The sequence below is a fragment of the Melopsittacus undulatus genome, chromosome 11, assembly GCF_012275295.1.
Source record: "Melopsittacus undulatus isolate bMelUnd1 chromosome 11, bMelUnd1.mat.Z, whole genome shotgun sequence".
In the NCBI taxonomy this organism is placed as follows: domain Eukaryota; kingdom Metazoa; phylum Chordata; class Aves; order Psittaciformes; family Psittaculidae; genus Melopsittacus; species Melopsittacus undulatus.
Genome location: NC_047537.1, coordinates 3808555 through 3827919, shown reverse-complemented (window position 1 = coordinate 3827919; position 19365 = coordinate 3808555). Strand labels below are relative to the sequence as shown.

The following is a 19365-nucleotide window of genomic DNA, read 5'->3' as shown; positions in this document are numbered from 1 at the left end:
GTGGGGAGCATGAGGTCACCAGGAGATGGGGGGGGGGGGGGGAGGGTGGGACAGAGGGAGAAAGGGGAATTCCTGAAAGATAATTTCTGGACAGGTTTAATTAACACTGACTTTTAACACCTAAAATTACTTTAGAAATGTGCATAGAGATGAAAACTACAGAGGAGCTGGACACACCTTCTAAAACAAGGACGGGTGAGTAGTGCCGACGGAGCCGGCTTGGAGTCGATTAGCTGAAGGAAGTTTCAGGCAGTATCTCCCTACTAGTGGTGCCAGGCTGGATGAAAGGGAATAAAACCTTAAGACTTCCCCATTCGCTGGCTTTTGATTACCGCTTGAAAAAACACTTAACACAAGGAAAAAACCCCAATTAATCTATCCCCCAGAATGCAGCATTCTGTTAAAACTTCCCAGACTTCTGTTTCAAAACTTACAGCAACCAGTACAAACCTCACAAATCCACTGAGGAGGCAACTCTTCAAATACCTGTGGTTTCCCACATTTTCCAAGGAAAACAAAAAGATTTATAGTTTCTCATGTTAAAACTGAGAGGCTAAACTTTGGGAGACATACTTGCCCACCTGCTGCATGTGTATTAGTTCTAGCTGAAGAGAAGTCAATAAAAATAGAGAAGGAAGAATTTGCAGAGCTGGTTAAAGTAATAAGATTTGTTTCAGAGCATCTGATCTTTAGACTAACAGACTTCCAAACAGTTGGACAAGTAAATAAAGCACCACAGGGAACCGCTGGTTGAAATGGGTTACCGCAGGGATACGCACAAAGGAATTCCTACAACTAAGAAAGGGCCGGAGCTATGAAACTTATAATACCAGTGATTGGGATGAATTGCTGACTTCTACGACACTTAGGAGTGAATTTTGAAGGTACCCAGGGTTTGAGGAGAGCACGAAACTCTGTTCTGAGCTTCGGGAAATATTACGCTCAATAACAATTACCACTGAGCAACAACAGCATTTTGCACTTTGTGTTGCTTCTGAAAGGGCAGGGTTTTCGTTCCACTCACTCTTTTTTCTGGATGAAAGGTTTAAAGAAGCTTAGTGAGACATTTCACTACATGGTCGTACACACACGACGCAAAAGGAAGTATTTCCTTTCAAGGCCGAACTTTCTTTAGAGACATAAAAAGATAATCCCAACAAAAGAAGTTACCCTGCGAATCCTCCTACCATCTCCCTGGGATTTTTCTGCAGCACATACACAGCTTCCCCTGGACGGAAGCAGGACAGCAGACACAGGGCAGAACAAGACAGGACACGTGAAAGCCATGCAGCATCCTCAGCTCCCAGGAACTGGGGCTGTGCAGTACAGCAGGCAGCAGCCCTGCTCTGACAGTGAACAAAGCAGGAGATGTCCCGTGTCCGTCCAGCGACGAGGGGGTGGAGGTGACACTGTTGTAAGGTGCCATCTGATCAGGACTTCTTTTCTGTGCTTGACATGAATAAGGGGATTAGGATGGCAAGTTTCCGTGAGCTCACTCTATCGGACAAAAGGCCCTGAGGTTTAGTGTCACACTGCCTGATAAAAGTACAGGAGGCTGTCAATCAAGGGCTCCTAGGTACTTGTGTCGGTGACATAATCTTGTTAGAAGATAAACCAGTGAAATCCTTTTCATGATGAAAAGTTACATTTAATTGCTGCTTTGCTTTTCTCCTCTTTCCCTTGTTCATTTAACTTTGTTAATGTTAGCTATTACAAGAACATAACGGCACAAAGATGCAAGCCATCTACACTACAGCCATGCTCATAATAAATGAACAGCTAAGGATCCTGAAGGATGGCAGTGTCTGTGCAGAAACAGCATCACTTGTGATCTTTTAAACAGAAGGTCAAAAGAGCTACTGAATTAATTAGCATGAGTGCTCGTGCACAAGGATAAAGTAAATGTTATGTCAGTTGCTTTAATACCAAAGCAAGCTGACAAAAAGACTAAAAAATGGTAAAGCTCAGCCTCCATGCAACAAACAGAAGGAGACTTTTAATATCCTCTCATGGGAGCAAATCCATGTTAGCCTTAGTAATGTGAGTGTTTCACTTTCGGCCAATTTCAGGTTCTTTTTGGTTTCACAAACAGGCAGCTGATGCTGATAGCATGAATCACTGCACACTGCTGGGAATGAATCAGGAGAAACTTCACCAGAGCCCGGAGGGGCAAGTCAGGAGCGTCAGCGTCTGCATCCCCTGTGTGCCTGCCAGGAGCTCACCTGGGATCAGGTCAGGATCCAGCCTGTGTCCCAGGCCAGGGTGACCGGAGGAGCCCTGGCAGTACAGAAGCCCTGTTGTGCCCAAGAGGAAGGCTGGAGAGGGCACACATGAGGTGTGTGTGGTTCTCTTTTATGGGAATAAGGGAAGGGCAGGATGCACTGCTCGATCAGAAGACCCTGAACCCTGGTGCAGAAGAGATGGATTTGACACCCTGACCATTGTGCTCACAGCTGGGAGACAGTGTATGTGCATGTCTGCAGTCTGGCACTCTGGCAAGGAAAGGAAAGAGAATGAGCTGCCCCTGCTGTCATCACTGCTGAGCAGTCCCTGTTCTCTGCCCACAGCCAGGCACTTGGGGCCATCAGCCACTGCTGAGCAGCAGTGGAACTATTTGGTCTGACCTGAACTCCCCAGCAGTGCCAGAAGCAGCAGAGTAGCAGGAAGCCATGCAAAGTTTTAAAGCTGCTTTCCAAATATTTTCAGTTTGGGAAAGAGAGCTTGGACATGATCTTGGTTTAACAGGACTAATCCAGCAGAGGCTAAACTGGGAGGTCAAAAAGTGTCCTGTAAAAATCAAAACGGACACAAAGATTAGCCAAGCCTTTGCTGGTGCAGAAGAGGAAAGAGTTGCTCGGGTTACTGTGGCCCAGATTGCCCCAGAAAATGCCTCTGGGAAGTCAGTGAGCATTCACCATACAGTTTAGTCACCCTAAGGTCCCTGATTCTTCAACTAGTTTGCACTGAACTTTACCTTGTAAATAGCTACTGAAGAAGCTGAGTAAAATTAACCTCCTTATTAATGCAGGAATACAGCTCAAGCTAAAAGTTATGCTTCTCAAAAGATATATTTTTAAAGCATCATATAATTGTCACAATTAATAAACTACAAATATATTCTTATAACGTCAAGAGCCATTTAGTGCCATGGAGTCCCACTAAAGTGAAGTTTACACAAAGCATCTGAGTGTGCATATTATCCCAATAATGTAGCTCCACAAATGTGAAATGTTTAAAGAAAAAATGAATTCCATTCATTTCACACATACTGTTCCTTATTTTATGCATATGCCTGTCTAACTGAGAACAAACTAGCACTTCCAGCTGAAATGCTTTGAGAAATTAAATGTGCAATTCCCTCCCATAACTCAGCTGATCTTACAAAAAAATAAGTTCTCCAGAATTCTTCAAGAAAACCACATTTTCATTTAAGGACTAACAAAAAACTCTGACAAATGTCTTAATACTTTGCTTTCTTAGTAAAAGTACACATGAAACATCATAAGAGAGAAGGCTCAGAGTGGTTGATGGCAGAACAAAAGCAGCTGAAAAATGTGATTTAACTTTGGTTAAATCAGTGGTAGTTGGTGATTTAGTGAAAAGACAATTGTTACATTACTGGCCTGCTGATCACATGTCACTGGCATTCCACAGACACTTTGCCAGTGGAAATCTAATGCCAGCTTTTGGAAAGGCAATTTCGAAACAGCACAATGTCTTATAAATTAATTACCCGAATTACAAGTTTCTCTCAAACCAACAGTTTCTATATTATGCATATTGACAAAATCCTTTATTGCGCTTTCAAATATTTAATCCCACATATTTCCTACCTGCCACTTCTGTGTTAGACTCTAGAGACTCCAATTACTAAATTGATAAAGCCTATCAAATACAATTGCATATAAGTTAATTGCTATGCACCCAGATTCCTCTCATGTTTTGTTCTGAAATCAACCAAGCTGTGGAAGGAGACCAACCCCTGCTCAGGTCCAGCAGGTAGTTGTCCTGGTCATCCCCATTTGAAACGGTGCAGTGCATGGGCTAATCAATGAAACCAAACTCCTACAAACGAATGTTTAAATGCTTCCAGAGCAGCAAAGAGGAAAGAACAATGGGTGAGCTAAGAGGAGAAATTTATTTTTACTGATAAAACTTAAGCAAATCCAAGGAACCATTAGGAAGTGCTGTCAACTAAAGCCTGAAATCTAAGAAAGTAGCCATTCAAAGCACAGTAGGCCCTTATAAACAGTTAATCCACGCAGCTGCAGTAGTTAAAGCAAACACACTACCCTTCACTGCGCCATCAATTACACCTTCCCAGAAAAAATTACACAAACTTTGTAGGATTTTTCAGAGAGAAGATGGATTCTTTTGGAGACTTGAGGTCAAGACTGGGCTGTTTAAAGTATATTATTAACAAATAAACATTTATTGCAAAAAAACCCTATAGGCCTTTGGGGAGGAAAATTGTGTTATTTTTGGCATCAAATGACACAAGCCATTTATGACATGAATGGCTATCACCAACAGACTGATGAAATGGCAAATGTCTCCCACTTAACTTCCCCTGGCTTCCTGAATAAACTTTTTCAAACACTTTTTTCCTTCTGAAATGGCAATAAACTCCATGTAATTTTGGTTTTCTCTCTGTTCTAGCTATTTCAAGATCCGTAGCTGGAAAGGGTTGAAGGTACTTCCAGATGGAAGCTGAAGACTCCCCAAAGACTGGTAAGGCGATGAAAATCACATTGTTAGGATCCGGGGCTATGTACTGCCCTTGTTTATATGTATTCTTGCTTGAGTGACAACTTGCAATTGGCTTTCAGATGGCTGGGTGAAAAAGCTGAGGTTTAATTGTGGCATCCAACAAATTGAATGTTATAGCTCTTGTCATTGAATGTATCCGCTATGGGCTCAGACAAACCCCTGCCAAAATATGAACTGAATTTTTAAGTAAGAAAAAAAAGCCACAAATGGAACAGGCTTCAATTATACTAGACAACCAATATTCATAGGAGATGTATGAAATGAAGACAGCTTGCTTGCCTTGGGCTTGTTTTCCAACCTTTCTGTAAGACATGGATCACCACAGTGAGCTCTACTACTGCCTGGTGCTCAGTCCCATCACCCTGGGCCCACTGCAGACCATGGACCACCCTGCTCCAGCCTCTGCCATGAGGGATGATGCAGGGAGTGGGTACGGCTGGAGTGCTGGTGCTGCCTCATGGAGCCCTTCCGTCTCCTCCACGGAAGCAGCGGCTGGATGGGGAGGACGCCACGCTGGGCAAAGCTGCTTTCCCTGTAATTGCCCTGGAATCTCTGGGGATTCTCCCACATAAAATTAATGCAGGCGCCATCAAGGCTAATTTATTCCACACCCACAGAACCATGCTGGGGAACTGGCCCGGGCATGGGTAGCGAGGCCGAGGCAGCACGACTTTGAGGACCACAGTAGCAGGAGCTGTGTACCCCAGAGACATGGGGTACCCTGGAGCTCAGGGGCCCCACAAAGGCCACATGTGTCCCCACAGCCCCCAGTACAGGACGCAATTGAAAGCCGCTGCTGAAGCACGAACTGCCTCCTCCATGCAATGTTCTCCCTTAGCAGCTCCTGCCAGGGCATCGACAGCCCTGAGCAGCCCCAGCACAGGGGCTGCAGTGGGAGATCCCCCAGCAGTGGGATTCCACTGGTTCCTCCATTAACAAAGTAGCTGTCGGCTGTAACGCTTTCTGCTCCCATCAGCTGAATCACTTGTTTGTTGCAGCTCCAACCACCAAGCCTGGCAGGTTCAAACCAACGATACCAAGTAGAGATATTATCACTGCAGCGTTTCACATGCCATTTATTCCCTCGAATAGTTTTACTCCAGTGGTACTGCTGCAACGTTTCGTAAACTGCTCTTAACAATGACCTGTCTTTCATACTACAGGTACTTCCATCACTGCATCTCATCTCTAAAAACCCCAGTGTTGGCTTTACACAACACACACACAAACCAAAAGGTGAAGGACACTGTAGTATCTGCTGTGAGCATCAGCACTCATACAAATATCACAATGAGCACCAACAGCACATGGCTACAACACTGTTACTGTCAACCATTCATGACTCTCCCTGGAACATGTGGACAGCTTCCTTGCAGCTTGGGAAAGTGTTGGCAAGTGAAGGAATGAAGGAAATAATTTCTCATATGTGTGTGTAAATAAATAAAGTGAGAAAGTACCCAGATATTGCAAAGCTTCAGCACGTTCGGCTGACAAGAAAGGGAAACCTTACAAGAGCAGCATTGCCCCTGGCACAAAGCGATGCCCGGAACACGGGAATTCTTCCTCTCTAGACCTCAGAGACAAACAGGTTATGAAAATCCAGGTGGCTGAGGCTGCAGTACTGCCTGCCCCAGCCCCGGGCAGGCAGAGGCACCGGCACAGCAGCAAGGCTTCCCAGCCAGCTCCCAGCACCAGTGGGTGACGGCACCAGAGCCCATGCTTGTAGGCTGTGTGCCTCCGACCGCAGGGCAGACCCTCGCCAAGCTGGAGCTTGCGGATGCAGGGCAGGATCCGCCCGACGCCAGGCAGCACAATGTGAGCCTCCAGCATCCTTCCCTCCTTTTGGCAAAGGGAGGGCTGGAAAGGGGCACGATGGCAATGGCAGGGCTCAGATCCTCTTTGTGTCACCCAGACAGACTGCACAGGACATCAAACCAGATCCCTCCAGTCCTCTCATGGCAGCCTGTGCTGGGGACATCCACCCACAGCCACCAGCAAGCTCCAGCAGTGCAGGAGGGTACCAGGTTCCCTGCTGCCCTCCATAGCAGGGTCTGCACCTTGAGCCACTGCACTTCTCCCTGCCCAAGTGCAAATGCAAGCTCTGTTAGCAGGATAACGCGGGGGACTTCCTCTGTACAGCTTTAGTCACCTCAATTTCAGCGGGCCTCTATCACCTCTGTCGCTGTTACCAAGTTGAGATGCTGTGTATGTGTCTGCATGTAATAAAAACCAGACTGACATATAAGAATATTAACATCAATAGAATCACTTTGGAAAAGCATTTTCTCATAAGATTTCAAGAGAGAGGCACACAATATGCAAAATTTGTTCATTGGGACTTAGGGCAGACCGGCTATGTGTTGACCTCTGCAGAGAGATAGGTTTCTTTCTCTTCCCTCTTTCTTCCTCACTCTGAACTCCAGTTATTAATGACCAGAAGGTGACTGGGAAGCACTCAAAATACAGTATTTGCACTTCCCCAGTGCAATCACAAGCAGAGGACCACAGAGTCACCAGAGCAGCAAGGACCACATGCTCGTCTTTGTCAGAATGTTTAATGAAGGAAAAGGGTTTCTAAAGCCTCACTGCTGGTACTAATGTTCATACGGGGCCCCACCACACTTTCTTCATACACTCTGGTGTGAGTGAGAACTCACCCATAGGGTCATGCTCCACATGTGAAACATTTGCCATCAGATGAAGCCCATGCCCCCAAAGATCCAACTGCGAAGACAACTCACAATGTTACACTGCAACTTCTATTTAGGGTGGGTTTTGCCTATGAAGAGCTCTATCTCCAAAACCGCAGTGAGCAGCTCCACTGAGCTCCCTCTAGACACTTGCTGTCAGGTAAGTAAATTGACCTTGCATGACACTGCAAGCTGCTGCATGCCAGGGCAATTGGCTTCAATGGCATTACTCATGGGAGCCCTGCGAGTGGGGATTTGCTGGCTTAGGCCCCCGCTGGGGCCCATGAACTGGCAGCGTCAGCCCCTCCGTACAGGGAGTGTTCCCAGTACTGGTGACTGCTGCAGGAGGAATGTGCTGCCAACCTCCACAGGCACCCCCAGCCCGCTGCACGCACCAGTAATCTGAAGGAAGCTCTCTAAAAGTGTAACAGATAGGTACTGACTCAAGCCTGCATGTACATACAAACCTTTGTAGAGGGGGTATTCAGTCTGAAAACCACCATTATTAATAGCAGGGGGTGGGGAGGGAGGATCAGCTCCTTCTTTCCTGAAAAGCCAGAAATGTCAGCCTCCCCATGCCCAGGAATTACCTGAATGGGAACTGCCTGACCCCATCCCACACACACAGGGAACCCCACAGCCAGGAAGGGCCAACCCCTTTTGATCCGTGTGAGCTCATGTGCAGTGCCAGCATAGCTCCAATGTCCTGAACACGTCATTCAACTGGTAAGGAGGACAGACCAGATAACCTGGATCCCGAGTAACCTGAATCCCGAGCTGCTGGAAGTGATAACCAAGGTGGAAATGGGGCTGTGTGCCTCACTCCCCTCTGCTCACCAGTTTCCCAGAGCTCCCTGCAGCACCTCGTACCTCTCCGGTGGCTCCTCACCACCTGGAAAGCTCATGATGAAGCTCATGAGCTAGGCAGGTTGGCCTCCTCCCAGCCAAGATCTGCCACAGAACCAAGGGCACAGCACCACTAAAGTAAATAGGGGAGGCACTGCTGCACTAGAGGCAGTTTGGCACAGATCATCAACTGCAAAGAAATGCCTGCAGAAGATCCCAAACATTCATGAACAGTGCTGGGGCTGGCAGACTGTCATGTACAGATGGACTGTATCACACCAAAGCTTTGCCCTAACTGAAGGTAGCTCACCATTTCTGTGGTCATTTCCGTGGTTTGCTTTGCATTTTTTGTCTTAGTTTCACGATTTTCTACTTCATTGTGATTTGCTAATAAACCTCTTTGTACCATACAGAACTAAATACTTGCCTCATTTCACACACACTGCCAAAAGAAACCTCAGCAAGCACACCCATATCCCCTCCCCACGAAACTGGGTTAAAGCTGTGACATGAGGGAATAAAATCAGAAACCAGAGAAGCTGCTTCCATTGGGAAGCTGCAGGAATAGCTCTATCAGGTGATAGAAAACTGCTAGCTGTAGGCAAGCTGACTATATAAAGGATAGGATCGCACAGGTTGGAAACAACTGTTCTGTGGAAGGGATGTTACTGAGAGCTGTAACCTTTCCCACTAATGAGTCTTGGCAGGTATCGTGCTGCAGCCCAAAGGTCTGGTCCCATGGAGCTCCTGGTGACCCAAACTCCAGCTGTGACAGGCAACGGTACCCATCTCTGTGCTCACCTATGGAGAGCACTGTCCCTGCTCATACTGTCCTCATCCACACACTGCACCAAATGTGTTAGCTCACTAACACACAAGGAATGCACCAGCACTCAACTGGTCTGAGAGAACAAGGAGGAAGCACCGGCTGTAATTAAAAATGCTTTAAAACAACATTCAGGATTTCTTCTGCAAATCTAAATTTGCTTGCTTCCTATCATAATAATAACCTATGGTAAAAGTAACAACTGCAAAAGAAAATATTATTGATGTTTTTTTTCTGGTTTTGTTTTGTAATCAGTGAATGGTGATCCAGGTTACAAACACATGAAAGTAAACTTCCTAACAGCTACCAGGAGGATTTTAGTCCTCAGCATGTGCACATAAATTCCATTAGCTCTTACTGGGAGGGTGCATGTGCACTCTTGTACATTATAAATAATACACTGATTGCAGTAAAATCAAGAGCCAAATTCTATCCTTTGATGAGCGAGGATGGCTCTCATTGAAGTCAATAGGGATTGCATGTTCACAAGTTCATGTCAACATTTGCAAAGGAAAATTCCGTACATCTTAAAAAAACATTATGTTTTGGAAGCAAAGCAAATGACCTCCACAACAAGTGTTCCCTGTGAATGTATTGCCTTATTACAGGAGCATCAGGTTATAAACCCTTATAAAATTCCCAAGAAATACGTTATTCCTTGTTTATATTGGTGTTAACTGCACTTATCAATTTGTGCCCTCGCAGTTCTGCTGTATCTATAAAGAAGATCACTATAAAACTGCAAACCCAGCAAAACAGCACACTGGAATTAATCACATTAATGGTTCCTTTACTGTAATACAATCTCACGAATGTATACTTGTTCAGTTGCCCACAGGCAAACAGTTTTTGAAAGGCAAGTAAAATACCCTAGTTCTGTGTGAGCATCACGATGGGAAGCACACAGGTAGGTTTGGCTGGGCTGAGATTTCCATCTCGGACACAACAGTTGGTGTAACAGACCCTGGGTTCCTCTGGTAATACTGATCTGAACGTTTTACCTTCTCAAGACAGTCTGAATCCACAATGTTGCATGCAAGACACTTAATTTTAAGGGTTTTGTTTCTACATAATTTTCATTAAAATCATGCAATATACCACACATGGTGCTTTCTGCTCACAAGGTATATTTAGCATCCAATAAAGGGCAATTCTGTGTACGTGCAGGTCATATAAAAGGAGAAAATATTTGTTATCAATAATCTGTTTTGCAAAATGGCTGGTTTGAGAACTGCCTGTTCAGGAACAGGGGACAGGAGTCCCCAGCCTCTCCTCAACCCCCCCCCCCTCACAGCAATAACCTGCCCTCCCCATGCACAGGGCCCATGGACACCAGGGGCTGGCTCTGCTCTCGATGACTGCATTAGACACAGCAACGTAGGTGAGTTTGCAAAGGTCTGTTCAAAGCAGTTGCAGACATACCAAGAAGTAAGACAAGAGTAAGACAGTGTTTCACTTGAGGAATATTGGTCTGGACAAAGCAAGTCCAGGAACATAAAGCAAATGTAAGGTTAGCATTTAAAAAAAATAAATAAAGACAAAAAAGTTAAATATCTGCCTCAATTTTATGTTGAATTTAAAGAAGCATCTAGAAACAGTGAATAATTTGCCTGAACAAAGGATGCAAGATTTAGATCTATATTAGAGTGCATGTTATAAACACCGAAGAGCATTATATTTAAAACCAAAAGTCAGCTCATTTTACCTCACAAGTATTGTCCTCTCTTTCTCTCTTATGGCCTCTACTCTCAAACTCAGCAGCCCAGCTTTACTTTCAACATTCATTTTAAATTAGAGATGAAGTTGTACAATTACTTTTTTTTACTTGTTACTAATGGAGAAAAGTGGTGTCTGGTTCCCTAAACATCACCGGTGCTGTTCAAGCTCCCACTGCTGCAAAATAACCTTCTCTCCCTGTTTCATTTTTGATACTATCCTGACACAGAAAACACCTCTGCTTTCTAAAACAAAAATTCTAATACTTCTTTCATCAAACAAAAATCCTAATATTCCTTTCATCAAACAAAAATCAATTTAAATTCATAGCTTTAGATAGACACCACAACCGCAAGGTGTATATTCGATAGACATTCCCTGCCCACTTCACATATCCATTCCAATTCACTTAAAGGAAGGAAATTTCTGTTCTTAACTGCACCCATCTGAATCCAAAGCAACTCCTCTAATGTCATTACTTGGCTGCGGGAGACTCGGCTGTCGAGGTTCACGTCACATTGTTACGAATAACCTTATTCTTTGTTTCCGAACAAATCCGGAGTTTTTCTATTTTGCAACGAACAAGAAACTGTCATTTCATTATGAGTCAATCTCTGCCTCCTGAGTAATGCAATCATCCCCAAATCATGCCAAAAAAACCCTTCTACCACACTAACTCTTCCAAGAGCAATACCCAGCTTGTTTACCTTTACTGGAGATTACTGTACCCTTCACTTCACAGTTTTATTTATTTACTTGCTTGCTTTCTTACCTCATTGAGCAATAACATGACATATCATGCAGGCAAAAAAAAGACGTAGGCAAAGAGAAGCATTTATCCCTGTTTTTTCTGCAAGTATGTTGCTTGACCTAGTGCACCCTTTATAGAGGACACTGTAATGGTCTTTCTCCATCTTTCTGCGGTTGAAATTTGCAGCCTTTTGGGGAATCTGCATTTCATGCAACTCATGACGCAGTTTAAGCCAGCCCAAGCAGCAGAAAATCCCTTTCAATATTATCATGAAATATTGCTGTTATATTTACACACCATTTTCTACCACAAGAACTGAACAACGCAAGGAGTTCTGTGCAAACCAAACAGAAAATGTATTTGTCTACTCCTAGCCCAGCAATGGTGAGAAGAATGAAGTATTTTACTAACTCTTTCCCCCCCGGATCACCCCATGAGCACACCAGCAGATGTCCGTGGGCCTCTCTGGGTCCGTGTGTTGGTAGGAGGTGCACAAGCATGTGCCCCAGTACAGAGCAGCCAACACGGTGGCTCCCGGCGCCTGTTTCCTTACACCCAAGGAGGCCCCCGTCCGCTTTCTGGTGCACTGAAACCTCCTGCTGACCTGCACACCGAGCACACAGGGAGCTCAAGCAATCCTCTAGCAATTTGCTATATCCTACTCCATTCCAGGAGAAGGAGGTACTAAATAGAATTAAGTCAATTCCTGTTACAACAAGAAGTACCAGATTTAGTGCAAATTCGAATTTCAACTGGAATGAAAAATAAAAATCACAGCTGCATTATGAGAAGCATACTCCTGGATATTCCTTCACAACTGACTGAATCAACCAGCCTCTACTCGTTACTAAATATGCAACCACCTCCTCAGTTCATCAGAGCTCACTACGACGTACCACGCTTTATAGGTTGCTCCACAATGGAGGCAAGTAAAAGGGGTGTATATTTACAACTGAAATACACTAATGACATAATTAGTCTAAGGAGAGAGACATTATAATCCAGCTATTTAATCATGATATATTATTGATGGTTGAAAATGTATGATGTCTACCTTTGAACTAGTTCAAAAGTTTAGGCCAAAAAATAACAGATGTGATTTCCAAACAGAATACAAATTATTCCTGTTTCTTATATACAGCAGTGAAGACATTTTTGCAGTGAATTTTGTATTTGTTAGCTATTTTTTCCCAAGTTGGTAGTTAAGCATTATAAATTATCCTCTTATTAATCTAATTGCATACTGCCTGTATTACGAAAAGATCCCCCTATCATTTTCTACCACGGATTAGTGCAAATTACCTACCACCATTGCAATTATTTTGTCCAATAAGGTTACCATGATTGCAGCCGAAAACCAAAATGTCTCCCCAAATTCTTAAAACACTCTCCATTCCAGATCCCCTTTTTAAGTATTTCCTAAGACTAAGCTGGAAGCACCTCTGGGCTCCAGTGCCGATATCTGCCCTATGTGCTATGGGATAAACTCCTGCCAGCACAGGGGGGACCTGTGGGGGCTCAGCCCGACTACAGCGACTCTGCTGACGTCAGAAATAACAGTTACGTTTCCTCAGCATTCCTGCTTTTGGGATTGTGTCGAGGTGCTTACGGAGACCTGATGGTACTGAGGGTTTTGAACCAGGTTGATGTGGCTGAGAGCACAGGGCTGGTTGGATTGTCAGCAAAAATGCCAGAGTGTTTCAGCGATTTTTAAAAGCATTTTTAGCGCATGACATAACTTTAATCATTACTCCTTGTCCTGGGCATGTGCTTAGGTTACTCCTCACCTCTAAGTTTCACTCTGTTTTTATGCCATTCCCTAACAACACAAGGACAAGCACAAGCCTGACATGAGAGGCAAATGACATGGGGGGGGGGCACTAGTGCCCTGCACAATTGTGCTGAGTTCCCATGAGGAGCAATTGCACCAATGAGTGTAACAACATGTCTGGTGCTCCTTGGTTTAAAAAATGAAAAGCAAGTACAATTGAAGACAAATAAAACCTTCCTGTTAGCAAATGGTTATCGTCCATGCTGCATGTAGCAGAATCTGGGAGCTCAAGGCACCTCCTGCACCGCGGATCCTGCCTACATTCCTCAGCCCGTGCTCCCCACAGACATGCGTGCACTCTCTCTGGATGAAAAATAACAGTCACAAAAATAAGAGACATTTACTAATAGGAAGCTTTTGTCTTACTGCAACATAAAACGCAACTGAACTGGGAAACATCAGCCTTGGTATTATACTCATATGAAAGAATTCCCAAAGTGTGGAGAGGGGAAACGTTCCCCTATAGCAACGAGGCTTCGTAGCGTTTTCTTTCCTTCCTGCGAGGTACATGCTGCTCCGTGCTGACTGCACATAAAAAATAAGCCCAGTCACTGACAAGAAAGGACTTACAGATGAGGAACAGTGTAAAGACGTACCAGAAATATACAGCAAGGCTTTTTTAACAGCACCCAGTAATGATGCTAAAACAATGCCTGACATATCTGGAAGAATCTAACAAAAACCTGACTATTTCTCTAAGCAAAACTTAGAAGGCATTAACGTAACATTCTGAAATAGCAACCGTGATTGTTTGCTCTCCTACCTCTTGAATAACTGACCTCTTCTACAGCCTTTCTTTGCAAAGCTAGAATAGGAATACGGATCTTTCTAGAAATGATATGCATTTCTTACATATGAAATATGTAACCTGAAACGGTTATTTTTCATAGCATATCTTTTTGCTTAACGTCAGCAATAACTAGGGTATATCCTTACATAGTGCTGGATAGTGAGATAAAAACAAACCAGAAAAGCACAATCACAAAACAAATGAAAATATACAAATGGGAAAGAAATGTAATATTTATAATTACTAATGCTTTATAGCAGGAAGCACTGTTACAAGCAGTACAATCAATAAATTCATTTAAGCAAAGAACCAGAATGTAACTACCGCAAACCCCTTGTTTTTGATAAATATCCCTTCTGAAGGTTTCACTTTGTCAGAAAGAAAACTTCTTCTAAAGGAAAAAAGTGGAAGGGTAAGGTTCCAAGTGTGCAACACTCCCCCTGCCATTTGGCAAAGCTCTCATTAAAATCACAGAGATTCTGTTTGACTCGGGTTTGCAAGAGCCAGCCTCCCTGGTGCCACTGGACTGCTCTGGGGTTTTTTCCCCTTACAAAAAACTTGCAATCAAACATACCTGTGACCCTCAAAATCTTACATTTTAGCAAAATAAGTACTCTGATTGAATTAAATCAAAAGATCGGGATGTGCTCATGCAAAAATTGTTGAAACTCTTGTATAAACCCAGTGCAAAACACATGCACAGCTTGTCCCACCGGTCCCACTGATGTACCGATGATACTTTGTGATAAATTACACCTATCAGGCACCTCTGACTACCTCAAACTGTGCCTGGGCCACTAATCCATCTCCCCCGGGATTTGTTCTAACATTCCAAGCATAGGGGCAGCTTCAAACAGGCAACATTTTTATAAAGAAAAAAAAAAAAAAGAAGGAAAAAAAGAAAAAAAGAGAGAAATGTTTTCACCCTTCCCCCTAATGTGAAATGCCCTCATCTGAGGATGGGCAGGAATCATTCCTGACCCAGTGAAAGGTTTAAGGTCTGATATCTGACCCATCAAGAGCTTGCTTTCATTAGAAAGACGAGACACCAGTTTTCCAAAGATATACACACAGCACTTGATTATAGTCCTGGGAGTTCTGGAGAAATCTGACCTTTAAATTACATTACTATTTACAGAAAAACCTATTTAAAGCAAATTTCAGTAACTAAGATATTTAAGTAATCTTTATGCTCCATGGTTTTTTTTCCCCCCCTTTTTCTCCCCCCAAGAGATCAGTAAATAGGGCTCAGGACAGCAAAAATCATCTGATTTTTGCTGATACCAGTCTTCCTCTGCACTGATACCATTATATCTCACTACTCCAAAGCACGCTTCCTAGTGCAGAGGCATTTTCCACCCCAGAACGCTACAGCCCAGGACGATGGTTGTTCCCGCACACTGGAGACGACTCGCACAACTTGCTCATGGCTTCACTCCTCCCTCCACACTCCTACTGATCAAACCGATTGCCTGCACCGCACAGCCCAGAACCGCTTGCCATGTACGAGCAGCTATTTTTATCCCTCAGCTCTCAGAAAAGAGTATTTCTCCAGGTCTGAAAGGCAGCAGGCAGGGGAAGCACACAAACAGCATCAGCGCACTTTCACGTGTTTGCTTTTTTGGACTAATAAAATTTCATGGAAAACAAATTTGGATTTACGGTGCCTGCCCTCCCCTTTCCACGAGCCGCTGCTGCTGTCAGTCCGGAGGGGCACACACAGCAGGTGACCATGTCATGTCACGCGAGGTGCTGGGATTCAACAAAGGCCAACATGTTGATATCTTTTTATTGCTCGTCAGCCTGGTTACCCCATTTCCCCCCTATACAATTGGACACCTTTGATAACACGGAATGTTCTGAAGCGGTGACATTTCTATTTTCAGTCAGGAAAGTGTTTTTGCATTTACAAAGGAGCAGCCTGTGATCTTGTTTTTTAAAGTCGCGAAGCACAATCCTCTATTTCACAGAAACTAAAGATGGGACTCGGAGGGTTACATGGCTGTGTAATTAATGTAAATATCTACATGGCCAAATGATGCTTTTTTAGGTAGCCTAAAGACTATTCTAAACCTTTCAGGAATTAACCAAAATACCTAGGTAGTATTACCTACAGAGGCAGAGGTTTCATTGATTTACAACTACAGCTCTCATAGGGTGGTTTATTTTGTACAGAAGTAAAAGATAAAGTCTGTGGATCTCCTGCCTGCACGGGGGTATGAGAAAAACCCAGCCAATGCCAAGCCCTTGCCCAGTGAGGGTGGCTGCGGCAGTGAGCTTTGAGCTTTTCTCATGTGAAGAACCAGGGCCCATGGAAGAGTCTCTGGTGAGGGCTGCAGCATGAAATAACACATTTTGTTGTAATTCCTAAACAGGGGGACATTTATCTCGGCCGTTTATACAAGAGTTATAACCCTAACAATATTTATACCCAGCATGTCATGTTAGCATTTACTACCAGTTTCCATGGAGATGGATTTTCATGCTGTAGCTATGAAATGCACATTGTTGCCACTAAGCCACTTCAGGCCTTTCTGGAAGCCTGCTGAATGCCTGACAAAAGTTGATGCAAACCAATAGTTGTTGTTCTTTGTTTGTTGCCAGACTTCTAGCAGAGCCATATTATGTCCCAGTGATTGAAGTGCCCATGTTCGCCCCCCTCCCGGCACAAAAAGGATCCTCAATTTCGGTGACAAGCATGAAGTGGGCTTCTGCAGGGGAGGACAAGCGCGGCGCGGGCAGGGCTCTGTCTCCGCGCAGGGACGCGGCGCGGCGGGGGGCGGCCGCCCGACAAAGCCTGACATTTGGGGATAAAGCCTAAATCACAGAAAGCGCCCAGGCCGGGCGGGCCGGGGCCAGCGCCGGGCTCCTCCTGCCGCGCCCGGCCGCGGAGCCTCGACCGGCGCCGGCCCCTGCGGCTGGGCCCCGCTGCCGCCCGCGCACCCTCCGCGCCCGGCGGCGGCTCGGCTCGGCGGGGCGGCTCTGTCGGGATAGCCCGAGGCAGCGCACAGACGGCCCCGCCGCCGGGCAGCCGGCACCGACCGCTCCGCTCCGTGGATGTCCCGGAGCTGCGGGCGGCGGTGGGAAGGGGTTCGCCGCAGAAAGAAGGGCCCTGCGGGGCTGTCCCGAAAGCGGCGCTGCCTGAGCTGTCCGGGCGGAGCTGAGCCGGGCCGAAACGGGCTGCCCCGCGGCCGGACCGCTCCGACGGCGCCGCAGGGTCCCGGACAGCGGCAGAGCCTAGGGGCAGGCGGCAGCTCCCTGCTTAGGATGGGCGCAATGGCTCAAAGTCTCTCCAGTCCCGCCCGCTGCCGGGGTCCCCGCTTGCCGGGGCCGCCACCAGCAGCCGCGGGCCCGGGCCGGTGATTCCCAGCTCCGCAAGGCTCGGGACGGCGGCCCGCTCTGAAACACGCTCCGAGCCCCCGGCGCCACGCCGTGCCGTGCCGGGCTGCCAGTGCTCCCCGCCGGCGGCGGCTCCGCGCCGGGCCCCGCTGAGCCCCGCCGCGCTCTTACTGTTGGTAGTCCTGCTTGCAGTAGAGCTTTCGGTCCCGGAAGTAGCAGCTGGTGGTGAGGGCTTGCTGACACGCCGCGCACTGCAGGCACTCCTCGTGCCAGGAGGACTCGTTCACCCGCATCAGAAACCGGTCCGAGATGGGCCGCTGGCAGCCCTCGCAGACGGCCTGGTGCTGACAGTCCGACCCTGCGAACGGCAGACAGCGGCGTGAAGCTCCTGTCCCGGCCCCCATCCCCTGTCCCGACCCCGGCCCTACTCCCCTGTCCCACTTCCCGGCCACAGGACAGTCAGCGGGCAGCGGAAACCCGGCCCCGGCCCCGGGAGCTCAGCGACACTGAGCCTGACGGCCGCTGCCGAACCCGCACTCCGCAAACGTCGGTGAGACGATTCCGCACCCTGCTGCAGCCCGAGGCGAGGCGGCCGCAGCAGTCCGGCCGGGCCGCGCAGCAGCCGGCCCCGGGCACCGCGAAGCTCCGGGGCCGCTTTAGGCGCAGCCGAGAAGCGAACGGCAACTCACCCAGCAGCACTCCTAACGTGGCCGGACCCGAGCGCAGAGGGTGGTCTTCCATTTTAATACCGTCCAGCATCTTTGAGCAGTCCGACTGGCCCCGCGTAAAGCACCTTTCCAAGGACTCGGGACCTGTTGCGATATCCATGGGGCGGGCGGCGGCGGGGAGAAGCGCTCCGGGCGGCGGGGAGAGGCGCTGCCGGGCGGCGGGGCCGCCTCAGCCCCGCGTCTGGCCGATCGCGGGGGCACTCTGCGGCCGGGAGGAGGGAGTCGCTTTTATTTTTATCTGGGAGACATGAGGAGCGTTTCCTGCCTGCACTTCCAGAGACGGGGGGCAGAGGAAGGAGCCGGCGCCGCTGCCCATGGGGGCAGCCCGCGCTAAGCGGGCGCGCACATGCCGCGCACACGGCACAGGGCAGACCGCGGTGTCACCTGCTCGCCGGCAGCGCCGGAGCCCCACGCCCTCCGCGGAGGGCCCTCCCGGGGCCGGGCCGGGCGGAGCGGCGGGGCCGGGCGGGGCGGCGGGGCTTCCCCGGCGCTCCGCAGCCCATGTGCCATGCGGCGTCCCGAGGAGCCGCGCCGTTTAGAGCAGGGGCCGCGGCGGAGGAACACACCCCCCGGTGCCTCACCCCTCCTCAAACTTGCTGACATTTGAACTCCATTGGTGCGCGCCGTATCGCTGCGCCGCGGTGATTCGTCTCCTCGACGTCAAATAGTGCCCTGGCCCCGCCGGGCCCCCGCGGCCCCCGAAGCGCGGCGGCGCCCGGGGCGCGGGGCGGGCGGGCTCCGCTCACCCCGGCGCAGGGAGCGGCAAACGGGGCTGGGACCGGGACCGGATCGGGCTGGGACCGGGGGGCAGAGCGAGCGCGGCACCGAGGAGCGCGGCGGAGCGGGGATGCAGCCGCCCCGCTACCGGCCCGACGGCGGCTCCCGGCTCCTGCCCTGTCGGGGTAGGTAGCAGCGCGCGTCCCCCGCCAGGCCGTGGGCAGGTGGCGGCGGGACAGTCCCTCAGGGCGGCCGGGTCCGGCGAGGACGTGGGGGTGTCCCGAGGGTGGTGGCTGTGAGACCGGTCCCGGAGGGAACGCGGGACGGGTTGCAGGGATGGGGGAATTCTTGGTGGGCAGCC

The 19365-nt window shown here is 47.9% G+C and overlaps 1 protein-coding gene across 1 annotated transcript in view; it reads right to left on the bottom strand.

The window, feature by feature from the left end:
* The window catches only part of LMX1B (LIM homeobox transcription factor 1 beta), a 99647-nt gene extending 80886 nt beyond the window's left edge, over positions 1–18761 (bottom strand). The window contains exons 1-2 of the mRNA XM_034067392.1: positions 18249–18761; positions 17731–17917 (exon numbers count right to left, since the gene is read on the bottom strand). Coding sequence (XP_033923283.1) covers positions 17731–17917; positions 18249–18387 — 326 coding nt within the window. The 5' untranslated portion in view covers positions 18388–18761. The remainder of the gene's footprint in view (positions 1–17730; positions 17918–18248) is intronic.
* Between the last annotated feature and the right edge of the window lie 604 nt (positions 18762–19365).